This window comes from Corythoichthys intestinalis, chromosome 1 (genome assembly GCF_030265065.1).
Source record: "Corythoichthys intestinalis isolate RoL2023-P3 chromosome 1, ASM3026506v1, whole genome shotgun sequence".
NCBI lineage: Eukaryota > Metazoa > Chordata > Actinopteri > Syngnathiformes > Syngnathidae > Corythoichthys > Corythoichthys intestinalis.
Window position 1 is genome coordinate 62,190,893 of NC_080395.1, and position 14,682 is coordinate 62,205,574.

General features: G+C 40.1%; 1 protein-coding gene across 3 annotated transcripts; it reads right to left on the minus strand.

The window, feature by feature from the left end:
• Positions 1–333: 333 nt before the first annotated feature.
• On the minus strand, positions 334–11,153 carry LOC130920242 (SKI family transcriptional corepressor 1 homolog-B-like). Of its 3 annotated transcripts, XM_057843320.1 has the most exons (8): positions 11,000–11,153; positions 8,762–10,454; positions 7,973–8,051; positions 7,803–7,859; positions 7,607–7,669; positions 6,776–6,850; positions 6,560–6,634; positions 334–919 (listed from the first exon to the last, which is right to left on the minus strand). In XM_057843320.1, exons 2-8 carry the CDS (start codon positions 10,442–10,444, stop codon positions 822–824), a joined length of 2,130 nt encoding a protein of 709 aa, XP_057699303.1. In that variant the 5' UTR covers positions 10,445–10,454; positions 11,000–11,153; the 3' UTR covers positions 334–821. The 3 variants fall into 3 exon arrangements, with proteins under 3 accessions (XP_057699303.1, XP_057699313.1, XP_057699293.1); XM_057843330.1 differs by lacking the exon at positions 11,000–11,153 and having other exon boundaries at positions 334–916; positions 8,762–10,589; XM_057843310.1 differs by lacking the exon at positions 11,000–11,153 and having other exon boundaries at positions 8,762–10,589.
• Between the last annotated feature and the right edge of the window lie 3,529 nt (positions 11,154–14,682).

A 14,682-nucleotide genomic window follows, 5' to 3' on the forward strand; every position in this document is an offset into this window, starting at 1 on the left:
CCTGCTCCCCTGGCACCATGTCAAACATTATAAGGTCGCTGATGTCGGTGCCTAATGAAAGAGATCATGTTGAAGTCAAATGGAATAAGAAGCAATGGGATCTTGTTCTCTCTGGCTCCAGTAGGTGTCAGACTCAGACCATTGACAGAACATAAGGAACGTTTCCCCCATCATTCATTGTCATGGACAAGGGTTTACACGATGCACACAATTCATGAAAAATTTTAAGTAAAACCCTTTTTACATAGCTGTGCTGTCCAACATGTAAAAATGACACACTTAGAGAGAAATTGTTTTTATTGCATGATCTCAAACATACATTATGATCTCAGCCACAGTTGAAGTAAGTGCTTCTTTTTCAACATAAACATCCTTCTTTTTTTTCTGACATGACCATTTGGTATATAAAGGACGACAAAAGCAGTGACGTTGCCCAGTTAAAGTGCTTTACAACACATACGGTGGTAAAAAAAAAAATCTTCTGAATGGGGAATGAAGATAAATAAAAGATAGAACTGAATTTATTTAAACAAGCAATAAAAAGCTAAATAATGACATTTTAATTTCTCACATTTACACATGCCATTGCACATTGTCATGGTTTACTGTATATAGTGCGTCTCCTCCCATTTTCAGAATAGTTACAGTAAGTAGCAGGGCTTCTTGGTATGAGCTTTTACGACAGATTTTTAACATAAAACAATGTTGAAATAAATCCTGCTTCTCCAAGTGTAAGATTTTTCACTCAAGTGCTATAAATCACAAGTGTATCTACATAGTGGAGGTGTGTGAAAGAGAGGGTACAGGGTTTGTGTTGGAATTTAAGGAGGCAGCAGAGGAGGTTTAAAGGTGCAGGCTCCAGTACACTGGCGAGGGGTCAGCATCTTGCAGGAGAAATGATGTAGGGTGTCGTGAGCTTCTAGGGAGAAAACCGCCCATCAGTTAGAACATGTCCACTCACACTAAATTAACTTGCTTAATTACTTCTCCCCCCAAATATTGACATTGAGCTTCTATTTCTTGGACCTGGTATGCTAAAGCGTAAAATAGTCATTATTCTTAAATATTAATTAAATAAAATTGCCTAACTTAGAATATTAGCAATTATTATACATATTTTAAAGCTATTACCCAGGATTGTATTTTTTTTTTTTTTTTTTTCAAATTTATGAATACATTTATAATTTGATAAAATCTTAATAAAAACTAAATTAATGAAATTTAAAATGAATACAGCAGAAATACACACTGGTTACAACTCAAGTTACACTCTAAAGTTTGTTTTTTTTTCATAGTATTTAACTCATTCCATGCCATTGATAGCAATAGAGGTCCAATTCATTTAAAGCGGGAAGATGCTCATGTTCTGTTGCCATTGGCGGCAATGGATGTTTTATCCATTTTGACTCAGAGGGGCGAATGTTGTACATTATAAGTATATATATTTATTCACACATTATACCACATATTCATTCATTGCTATTATGTGTTTAGCTTCTTTGCTGGGCATCTGTGACCTATGACATGTTTTTTAGTATGAGGTAAGAATTGGGAGCCTTCCTCCCAACCGAGGTCATTGAAACAGATAAAGATGTTTTTCAGTTGTGACTCACTGATGTCCGGGGAATTTCAACTTTGGTGGAAGCCAAACTGGTGCCCTTACAGTGTTAACTCGTTGGCTGGCATCAGCCTGCATATTTGCATATGGAACAATAAAAAGGGTACGATTCAGAAGGTCGTGACCGAATCTTCTCGAGGGCATCATGGTGTGATTTTAATTAGGGCTGCACGATATTGGAAAAAACTTACATTGCGACTTTTTGGGGGTCTGCGATATAATGCAATATATATTGCAATATATACTGCAATAATAAAACTAGAACAACATTCACCAGATGACTTGAATAGCTGTTTGGGAAGACTTTGGTTGACTTTCCATGTGATTGTATTAGTGTATTGTATTCAGTATTTTATGAGAGTGTTTTGCCTGAGTTTCCCTCTTGTTATTCTTATTATTATTTTTTCTTTATTTTATGTTCTTTAAACAATTAATCATATTCTTCATTGTCAAATTGTTATCTCAGTTTCTGTATTTTTTTATTGTTGCATTATAGGTGTAAGGTGCTTCAATTTACTTTAATTCTATTTATTTATTATTCTTTCGTTTAAGAACTGAAATTGCGAAAATTTGCAAAATCGCAATAAATGAGTGATATGAGTGATGAAGATTGCTGTATAAGGAATACAGGAAGCTATGTCCCGGCATACTTGCTGCTTTTATGGAGCAAACCAAAAGTTAATGTTCTCAAAAAATAATAATAATAATCGCACATCCTGTGATAGGACTATTGCGCATGCGCATATCGCGATGGCGATATTCAAATGATATATTGTGCTGGCCTACTTTGAATTGTTCATTCATGACTGAATGTATTTAACTTAGGTGTTTATTGCTTTTTTGGCTCCTTAATTGTGTATCATCATCTTTTGTTAATTCAAGAGAATTATAGAACCTGTTAATAGGGAAAATCAAATTTTTTCTTCTATTAACCCTTTCATGCATGACCCATGATATATTGAGTTAAAAAAATGTTACTAAGTGTTTTTATGTGTTTTTAGACATAAAAATAAGAACTGATTTGGTTCTGTTTTTATACACCAAATTTTCAAGGAGTTATGAACATGTCCACATGGGTGGACAGCATGCGTTTGTGGATTTTAACTAAAATATGAAAAAAAAATCAACAAAGATCAAGTGATATAACTTTCAATGTTTATTGAATTATGCAAAAACTATAAATATTTTTCAAAATATTTTGCTCCCTTCAATACACCATTCTGGGCTTTTCTTTTTCACAGAAAAATGAACTACAGTGTTTTAAGTGCGAAACTAAGCAACCTTCAGTGCTTCAATTGACAAAACTAAACAAACTGCAGTGCTTCAACTAACAAACTACACAAATTGTAATGCATCAACTGACAACCTCAAAAGGTTAAGGCTAGGCCACAGGTGAGGTGCTACAACCCTGCTACAACGCTGCATGCTTATGTACTTCCAGTACTTGAGCAGTTCACCATCTCGTGTGAAAATTTGTCATGTACTCAGGACACACAGCCACATTGCAACACATGCAGCTGTACTTCGTTTTTCGTGTGCATGCAGGGTCTTGGCATCTTTGGGCATTTTTTATGTTGTTCAGCTAGGGCCACTGGTTTCCAGGACCAAGCCTGACCTCCCGGGGTACCTTGGAGGCATGTTTGCGCTTCACAGGAAGAGGTGGTGGGGAAGTGTCACTTGGTCTCCCCCTTTTGCGGACAGTGCCTGAATTTATCAATGAACGAGCCACTGATGCCTTGAAAGGCAGAAGACCACCCTCCTCCAATCCAGAGAATCTGAGGAGATGCCAGGCATTCACAACAGTTACATCGAGGAAGTGGAAGAACATTCTGATGTACCAGCGTTTGTTCTTGTGTCTGTGGGGATACATTGCCACCATTTGGTCCATCAGGTCAACCCCTCCCATATAATGGTTTATCCTTCACTGCAAATGGCCTGTCAATGGTGATGATCTTCTTATCTTTCTTGGACCATCTCTGTGCAACATCCGTCGGGTGCTTGCCAAGACAGGACGAGGCCATGTGAATACCTGAAGTGTCAAGCCAACATGTGACAGTGGCATCTTCACCATTGGTGACAACAGGGATAGCTCCTCGTCCTTCTTCTTTGAGTTCTGTTGCACTGCTGAGTTTCGTGCCCCCTGAAGCCTGTTGACCCGGCATGTGCTAGTGCTATAGATGGCCTGTTCCTTTCAAGACAGTAATCAGTGGAATGCCACAAAAAATAGCTATCAAAAAACACCTTGTGGTTCTTGAATTGGATGTCATCACAGAGGCGCAAGATGACGTCTGCAGCCATTCCCAATTCGCTGACTGCACCTGTGCTGGCTCTACCCCTGTACACTTCAAAGCGGTACATGTATCCTGAGGCCCCTGATCTTGCCCAAATTTTCACACCCCAGGGTTTTGGTTTTTTGGGTATGTATTGCTTGATAGACAATTTGCCTTTGAAGGGCATGATCATATCATCTACGGCTTGAAACTCTTCAGGATCCACAGCAGAGAGGAAAATTGCTTGAAGAGTATCTAGCACTGGTTTCATTCGGAACAGTTTATCGTGTCCAGGATCCAAAGGTATCGGAAAATGTCCTCAAAATGGTTCACTGCCATGGCATCAGCAATCAAATGTAAACGGAGTCCCTGTTCAGATGACCAATACGTCCGTCTCCGTGGGTAGCAGATGTAGGACATGACTAAGTTTATCCCGAGGAACATCTTCATTTCTTTTGCTGTCGCATTCAGGTTCTCCCTTACCTTCTGGAGGGTATAGAGGTTGGTGTGGTATGTCATATCGTCTATGAGTTCTTCTGGGAAGAGGTGCAAGAAGAACTCCAGGGGCTCAGTTGCGTTAACATTTAGACTCCACTTTCCCAAGAAGTCAGGTAACATACCCTCACATGTATTGTGCTTTACTTTCCAGATTATCGTTTTTGTTGTGTTTTCTTTGCTGTGGCAAGTGGTGCTGGTGTGTCAACAGGTCTCTCTGCTTTCAAATCGGGTTCTGCTGCTATCTCATCAGGGCTTCCGTCCTCCACATCCTCTGCATCCGGTCCTTCCTCCTCAGAAGCACTTTCACATTGATCTCGAGTTTTTTTTACTTGGCAACCACTCTTCATCACTGCTGTCAATTTACTGTGAATTTTCAGAATCAGGAGACAGTTCCTCCACAATTCTGTAGGCCTGGCTGGGCCTGGCTGGGCCTGGCACGCCCAGCACTAGCCTGTAAATTGTGAATTGTGCCTATTGCTCATAATGAAAAATGCACAAAACACACATATTGATATATAGAATGCAGCTTGCAATCTAATAGCAAAAAAATGTTGATTCATACAAAAGAAAACTATTTCAGATAAAGCATTGTCAAGAGTGACATACTGTTCAGTAATTGCATGCAGTCCAATTCGATGGACATCTGAAAAATTGCAATTTCCTCCCAATCTAAAATCAATACTTGGAAATTTTCACAACTATGGTGATTATTAGGTGTTACTTGATGTAAAAATATTTTTTTTACCTGCAGGAGTCTCCTACTGTAGAAGAATTGAACAGAAATCCCAGAGGTGCTAGGCATGTTTTCATTCCTGGCAGCCAACTTTGATGTTGACACATTTATTCTGCAGTTACAAAGGTTGACCACACAAAGCAGTGTTGGATGGATTCTCAGGCGTCCACTTTAGAGGCTTATAAGCAACACTGCCATCAAAACCTATTCTAATACTTGAAAATGACGTTTTAATAGCTGTCTACTGCAGTGACCGTCATGCGTGAAAGGGTTAAGGTCTAGCGCTGTCAATGGCAGCCAATGATTCAAACGAGCGCTCTGATCGTTTTCTATTAGTGGTCATATTGATTCTTTATAATCAGAAAATCTTAATAATCTTGCATGTTTTAGCAACAGGCTTTGGGCAGAGCATTGCTCTTTGATGTAATTGTTGGCATTGTATGACAAACACACATTTTCATTTGTATGGCAGTCAATTTAAAAATAAAGTGTGTTAAATTAAGCTCAGTTTGAACGTGATTAATCACAGTGAAAATGTTTGACTGTTGCCCGTCCCTAACATATGCTGTGTATGTTTGTAGACACACACATACAGTATATGCAAATTTGAAAAGTAGCTCTATCGTATTTTATATATGTATATTTGGAAACAGATAAAATGACATTTAGCTCATAATATTGCAAAATGTGAATTACTCTCTTGGTTCAACTTGCCATATAATGTGTCAATCAAGCATAAAAAGAATAAAAATAAGTAAGTTATCCAGTACAAACATGCAGTTTGCCCTGGTGATATTTACAGTGACCCCTTCTGTGTACTTAAACAAGTGTAACACGAAGCCAATCCTTTAACAGGGGGCTTTAGTTGCTGTCTACTGCATGTAACTGATATAGCACTACATAATGGGCTGTCTATTCAATTTTCCAGAGTATGATTAAGGAGGGGGGAAAAAAACTGGGCAAACAAAACAAGCTGGTTTCAGTTTCACATACTGTTTTGGATATCAATAATTGCAACAGAGAAAAAAAAAAAAACATTTATGTTGTGAGTTGAAAAGATAGATATCAGACAAATGCAGTTAGGTCCAGAAGTATTGTAATGGAGTAGCCATAATATTTCAGAATTAATTTTCAAAAGCTTTAATGTAATCGGACAAGTGATGTATGCCATATTTTGAGCAACCATGACAATTTGACTCGTGCATAACATCATAACTGTCGTATACAGATCCTATGTGTTAATTTATAAAAGCTGTCCAAATACTTCTGGGCCAATATTGAATTGTTAATATTAAAATAAATGGAGGTGCCACATTTACCTTTTCATATTTATGGTCCAGTCTAAAGATAATGTCTCTAAATTTGTTTCCATTCAATTAAAGAGCACTCATATGCTTTCAAGTCGTGTCCTTTTGATGCATAAAGCAGGGAGACACTAACCTCGAACAATCTGCAGCTGCTGGACCATTTCCTCTCTGTAGGACAGCTCACGCTTCATTTGATCCTGAAAATTATCTGAGGAATACCAGATATTATGAAACCTTTAAGACCCATTCTTGTTTTTAATCAGTAACACACCAGACACTTGCTCAACATTTCATTGAGTGATCATATTTGATCTAAAAATGTTGCTCTGCTCTCCACATGTGCTCACACCTTTTAGATGTTGGAATTCTCTCTCTAGCTTTTTCCTGAGCTGCATCTGCTCCACAAGTTGCTTCTGCAACTCCTCTGTTAAAACAAATATAGAACAGTTATTGAACACAACTGCACAATAAAAACAATATACAGGAGTTTTTTTAAAAATTCATTATTTTTTCACTTTGCTGAATTTTTAGTTTCAATCAAAATTGAGCATTATTATCTTTTATAAAGACCTATGTGATGCAGAATATGTACAATATATCTTCAATTTCCACCTTCTTCACTTTAATAATGTACCATGAATGTATGAGCAAACGGCGACATCAGGTGCAATTCCAACAACAAGCGTCGCCTCCCGGTCACGTGAATGCATGTCTGCGTACGCATGTATGCGTGTGTGCCACATAATTGTCGTGGAGCGCCCGCAGGCTACGTGAGGCCATGATATTAGGGTCTCGGGGTTTTTCCAAGCGTTCAAAAATAATTAGCTGCCACGCCTCGGGGTTAGGACTCTGTTCGTTAAAATATTAATAGCCTCTAAACGATTTCCTCTTACAATAATACGTGCAAACAACCATGTCTTGTGATTTAGTGCACAACACCTATGGGAACGGTTTAGGCTCATAAGATGTAAATTCGCACGTGTAATGTGGCACATGATATTTAGCAGGACAGATGCGAGTGTTTATAATGTGAGCGCGGGATTCATGAATCAGAAATAAGCAACGGGATGATCGTTTTCTAGGCGAGTTCATACATCAATTGTCAATTCTATTAACTGCATTAATCCTCATTGCACATCACCATTTATCTTGTGAATTCGATTTTATTTAAATTATCTACCTTTTGCCATGTTCTCCAGATTTTGTTCTTGTACGCTGATGTCAATGCGTAAAGCTCCTTCAGCTGTGCAAAGAAAATAATAATAACAATTTTAATTATTCAAAAAAAAAAAAAAAAAAAAAAAAAAAAAAGAAAGAAAGACTTTAAAACATGTTATGGATGATATTACATTTCAACATCATAATAAAACTAATACCTTGGTTGTCCTTTTGTTCCTGATTTGATTTTATGATTCGATGATCTTGGTAAGCACCTGCACATTTAAAAGGGAAAAAAATACTGAATTGGGTTTTGAAAAGGCGGAAGAAAGACTTGACATGAATGAGGTTCGCGCGCACACGCACGGTAAATGACCCAAATAATCACCGTTTGATCTGCAGGGACTGCTCGACAACTCGAGCTTCTCGTCCACGTGCACTTGGCAGTCCTTTTCATGCGCGTACACCTGCAAAATGGCGCACACAAATGTCATTTCAACTTTACACAACGGGGGCCTTGGATTGTGAAAAATGACAGGGACCCTGCGAATACATGAGGAGACGCCATTACAATATTGCTTTGTGATTAAACACTATAAATAACCCTGTAGAGGAAAGTCATTTAACTCATTGGCAGCAAATGAGGGCGACAAATCACTGCCATCCCTCCCAGTCGAAACGGATTAGACGTACAGCACCATTTATGGCAATAAACATGAGCATTCACAGTCCGTCATTTAGAATTTAAATGAATTGGACCTCTATTGCTGTCAACGAGAGGCCTTAGTTAAATACTACGAGAAAAAAAAAAATCAACAATCTTATAGTGGGCCATATATATTGTTTCTGTTATTATTTGTTTTAATTCATTTTTATTTTATCAATATTGCTCATGCATTTTATCAATTTACTTATACACAAATATAAAATTAAGATTTTAAATAATAAATATGTAAAGTTTTTCTTAATGACCAAAAATAGTCACTTACTCTGCAAAGGAGAAAAAACAGAACCGAACCAGTGTCCGGGAATGAAAAATATATATACAGTTCCTAGCACCTTTTTACTGTATAAATGCGCGATACTTGTTCTTTTGAACATGGGATATTCGTGCAAGACCAAGCAGGTCATTAGGTAAAAATAGGAAAATGGCCTTTAATATTGAATGTCATCTTACGTATTGAAGAGGCGAACAATCCCGCGTGTGCCTGCCTTCATCCGACGAGCCGGTGTGCAAATGGCCCTCCGGTGATGCTCCAGCGGGGCTGCAGGGCGCAGGTTTCTCCTGGCTTTCTTCCCCCGTTTCGACCTGCACGGGAAGATCACGGCGGTTCCCTCTTGGTTCCTCATCCTCTTCCCCCTTGTTGGATTCTACATCCACGTCGGGGTCGTCGTCCTCGTCCCCCACGGTGTCTCTGTCCGGGGACATGGACCTATAGCTGGAGGTCTCGCTGACAAAGTCCGGTGAAAGGTAGCCGGGCCTCACGCCGAAGCCCTCCCGGGTCCCGTACAATTTAGCGATGGTCTCTGTGTCTTTGACCACAGGTCTGAAAGCGGAGATGTAGCTGATTTTCCGATGCGGGATCTCATCACCGGACCTGTCGTCGTTGCCGGATGAACTGGGACATCGCTCCCCTGCTTCTTGCTGCTGGTGTTGAGCCTCTTTGGGGGTGTTTGCACTCCTTTCGCTTTGGTCTGATAGGTCGAGGTCGGTCTGGCGGACCCCGGGCATCTCCGGAGCTTTGGGCGGGGAGGCCGGGTAGGGCGGCATGGGGAGGCTGCTCGCCGTGGGCCAAAACACGGGGAAAGCGGGGTAAAGGGCGTCCTTGGCGGCAGGCCAAAACACACTGGGCACGTTTGCTTTCGTCACATCCGGCAAGCCGTCGCTTTTTTTCGGACACAAGCCGTAGCTGAAACTGTACGGGTGGTGTGGGAATAAGGGTGGAGGGATTTTTTGGAGCATGCCAAAGTTTTTACTAGGCACCGGGATAAGGGGGAAGCTCCTCGCGCTGCTCGCCAAAGTGATGTTATTGCTCCCTTGATCCTCGTCGCAACGTAAAGTTTTGCGCGGGACTTCCGGTGAAGAGGTGCGGCCGAGCGCGGAGGAAATTTGCGCTTTGACGGGCGAGCGCTCTCCCGAGCTCCCCATCGGAAGGGTCCTCTTTCTGCTTCCCCCGTTAAACATGGCTTTGACATCCTCCCACGCGTGGTTGATGTCATCCGAGGGCTTCTTTTCAGTCAGCTTGAGGTGGCGTCTCCACGAGTTGAAGTTGGCCGCGTCCGGCTGCAGGTACTTGGACTCCGGGGTGCGATGCGAGTGGAAAATGAATTTATTGGGGGAGAAATACATGTTGCAAAAGGTGCACTTAATGCATTTGGCCCTGGAGCTGTTGTATCTGGCCGGGATGAAGCTGCCCCGGCAGCCCCACGCGCATTCGTGTGACACGTCGAAGGCGAAATTCTCGGGCAGCTTCGGGGGGCTGTGCGCCCCCAGGAAAGACTTGCACAGTCGCTCGGCCTCTCGCTTGGTGATCATGCCGCAGCGTCTGGACGAGATGGGCATGGCGCCGGCGCGTCGCAGGAGCTCAAGCTGGACGGGGGTGCACTGGACGCAGGTGATACCCAACGCTACCCTGCGGTTGTGGATCTCGTTATAGCTGTAGTTCTTCAGAAGCGTGTTGGAGATCTGGGCCAGGCACAGTCTTTCCCTCCCGTCTATGACCAGAGAGACGATGGGGACCCCGTAAAGGGAGGTCTCGCTCACTTGGTTCGGCTTGAGGGGGCCTGAGAGGCCCGGTGCGTCCCGTTTAGGACTCGGGGAGGAGCGCTCTTCTCGAAGCTGGCCGGGTATTGACGCCATCCCTGGAAGCCTGTCAATCACATAGACATCTGGAGTGACGCTGCAAGAGAATACATGAATGCGAGCCTTTTCTAATATTAAAAAGTGAGCTTCATTTGTAACGACTCTGGTGTATGTGCCGAGGAGTGGACATGCTACTGTTCCTCTTATCTTCAAATCGGCTAAGCACTTATGAGCCAACTACTTTAAGAGCCACATAAGACCTTTAGAGGAAGATAAGGACATAAATGCAGCCTGAGCTGCAGCAATGCGCTTAGCCCGGAGGAAAGAACAATTGTAAGCCTCTTTTCTGGTAATTACACAGATCCAACAGTGCATCTTTGCATTGTTAATAAAAGACCAGCCCTATATAATTAAAGAATCAGTTCGGATTAGTCTTAAACTGCAGCAGGTCCACCTCGCGTTCACCCTCACATTTACCATTTGCGCACTTTTACGCGGAACAAAAAAAAAGCTGTCGGCAAAATTTGAAAACATGCTCCAAAATTAATTAGTTATGGAAAAAATGTCCCAAAAAATCATTACACGAATAATAAACAACAATGCAATTCTTACCTTCTCCTCCAAAAGACGACACCCCCAAAATTAGCGTAAAAATGAAACACACAAAAAAAAGTGACTGTGAACCTAAAAGAGCAGATAGGAGATTATAATGGTGCTGGATGTGTTTTGACTTTAAGTGTAAACATGCTGCAGCGGACAAGGTGCCTCCATCCTGTTGGACAGCAGGGATGTGAATGGCGGGTAGACAGGAAACACATGGCAGCGCTCTCTATCTCCCTCTCTCGTTTGGCTCTCTCTCCTCCCCTTCTTGTTCTCAGTCGAGAAGGGCAACATAAACCCGCTCTGGATAATTGTGCGGCATTGACGCACGACGTGATAACGGGTGTCACATTTAGGCCGCAGCTGTCCTAACATTTATATTGGGGCCTTACTCTATACGGGGAAGACTAGTCTGTAATTTGGGGGTCCAACCTCCAGAGCACACATATAACAAGTAAATTCATTGGAAAAACAATGCAGGGATTTTTCAAAGCTAAAACTATAGTGAAACGCATGTTTTGGCCTCCAATCCAAGGGCGTAAATTTGGTCTCAACATTGGTAGGGACGATATGGCATGACCGGCATGTACACTTTTTGCTAGGGACGGGACATTTATAATGATCAATGCAAAAATAAATCTGTATTGACTTATACTAGCTTTTACGTGTATTTGTTCAACTACACCGTTCAATTCAAACCTTTGTTTTCAAAAACTACAAAAGAAACATTTTGAAAACTTAAAGAAAAAAATGTTCAGATTTTATGAGCATATTTAAATTGCATTATTTGGACATCACTTAAAATGTATTTACATACACAATAAATACAAGCTTGTTAATCATCTCTTAACTGTCTGGGAATTAAAAATAAATAAATAAATAAACATATGTCTTAAGACCACTCAACATTGTCTAAATAAATAAAAAAAATATATGTATATATATATATATATATATATATACATATATATATATATATATATATAACCGAAAAAACGTCTTAGTCAGGGAATAACAAAAAATATTAAAAATGGAGCTTTCTTTCAAATAAAACACTACTGATTTTGTCCACAAGAACAGCTAAACTCAACAAAAAAATGAAAGCTCCTGTGGGCTGTTTTAAGACTACATAAATAAAATAAAAGGAGAAGGGGGTAAACCTCGGTTCACTACATTTCTCACAGTTTAAATAACGTTAACAGTAGACAGTAGTTAAACAGTAGACACTTCTGTCTAAGCAGCTTCCTACACGAGTTTTGCAGGTTAGGCGAGTTCACACAGTTTAATTTTATGCTAACTCTGATGCAGTTCTGACTTTCAGAGGCAAAATTAGTGGTGTGTTCCCTACTTCCACAACACTGATGTCTTTTTACATTTCTTACAGTGGCTTCTGCTGGCTGGGGGGAAAAAAACAAAAAAAACCTTGTAATATCCCTAATCTCTAATGTGTGTGTATGTGGATGGGGGGGGCGGGGGGGTCAAGTCATTAGCCAATCAAATGCGCGTTTAGGACCGGCACATTCAGCAAGTGAAAAGAGGTACATGTAAGTCTGAACATCATGAAAATAATTCACTTAATAATGGTGGGGTCAATAACAACCATTTAAACATATAGAAAGACAACCTAAATGACCTATATAACTAAGTCATTATATAACGCAAATAAGGTTGCTTCAAGGTTGGTGGGGACAATTTGAGCATCCTGAAAAGTTGGTAGGTTTTGTCCCCACCGTCCATATGCAAACCTACACCCTTGCTCCATCAACAAAATACACATCTTTATATTAATCTTTGTTGAGTCAGATTGATCTGAAAGTGTCTTTGAATAAGAATTTAGAAATATTTCATTTACTTCATCATTGGTTTTAGTCTTGGGCTCTTGGCCCTTAACAAAACCTGCAGTTAACATTAAAAATGTTTTTCACAACTTTCTCTGCTTTTTATGACGAACGCAAATGTGAGTCCGTTCAAAATATGTGATAATGGTTAAATATTTCTTTTTTATTATTATTATTATTTATATATATTAAATGACAAAGATACCCAGATAGCAGACCGACGTAAGATGGTGGATCAACATTCCGCTGTCGATTTTGTATCACTGAATCACGTCACTTTTGCACCCTCAATTAATGTTGTGTCGTTGAAATCCTTACAAAACCTAAAAGTCATTTCAATTATTAATAATATTGGAACAAGGCTGAATCAATATTATGTTTTCGACCAAAACACGCGCTCATCTATAATTCAATGACTTTTCAATCATATTTCCCGGTCAATCATAAATCAACTATTTGTCAACAATAGTTATTCAACTATTCAATGTTAACCCAACCATTGGCTGACATACCATAGAACAACGTTGTTTCAACGTCACTTGACGTCGAAAATTTCGATGTCAACCATACTGATGAGTTTGAATGAAAGTCAACGTTTATTCAGTGTCGGTCTGCTATCTGGGTAGTCACTTAAACATTAAAGGTCTAAACTGTCAAAATAATCATGACCAAAAAAAGAAATGACCAAAAATACCCACTTCATAAAAGAGTTAGGGGTCTTGCGTTTCAAAAAATTATAGCTGTCCATTGAAGTGACTACTGTCCCTGAAAACGCATAATTTCAGAAATTAAAGTGCTGCACATGATATTTAATGGACACAAGTTTGTTGTTATTTTTTTCCATTACAAGTTTGATTTGAACAACAATCTTGGACAACACAGACGTCAGATCCCGCAAAGACCCCCTCGCACCCTATTGGCGACCACCAAAAGCCACAATGTCCATTATGATACTGAGATTATGATACTAATGAGATTATCCAACATTGGGTCTTTTCAGATCGGAAGCAGTATGAGGGGTGCACAAGAAAAAAAAAAAAAAAAAAAATTGCCCGGGCTCATTTATCAAGTTACACCATCTGCTTGGCTTCCACGGCCACGCAAATCAATCTGAGGCCTCACATTGAATGGAAATATGCTGCAGAGGGAGTGTAGGTGGGTTGAGAAAATGACGTTTAAAATATGCTTTAACGTCTATGAATATTTGCCCGTGGGGGAAAAAAAGAGTGACGTGAGACAGTGTAAACATTGTGGATGTACCTGCAGCTGTGCAGCAGGTGCACGCAGTCACGAGATCACATTTACATAATGATGGAAAAGAAAGGCTTGGGCTGCTTTCTTTCATTTTTGAGGTTTCACTGACAGGGTCGCATTGAAACAGCACATTTTAATTAACAATAACCCAGTCATTCGTTTTCTATTCACCCATCATCGCGGGAGAGCATTCCAGCTGACTCTGGGCAAAATGAGGTAGCACCCGTACTTCATAATCATGTAAATGAACATGGTTTGTTTGCTAAAACTTCATTTAGCTTATCAAGCCTAACTCTTTATATACAGGGCGCTCATTTAAGTCATTGGCTGCCACTGACGGCTCTGAACGTCCAATCCATTTTGACTTGAGAGAGTTTGGCACCAATCATTCATAAGACAGGCCTCCTATTGGACGCCTGTCATTGTCAATGGCAAATAATGCGTTAAAAACTATTACACTATTTTGAAAAGGGGGAGAATATACTTGTTTTTGAGTTATTGGAGTCCACAGACTGTATTTGTGTTTTTATTCATTATATATATTAGGGATGTTCCGATCTCATATTTTTGCACCAGAGTTTTTTATTCTTATTTTTCAAATAA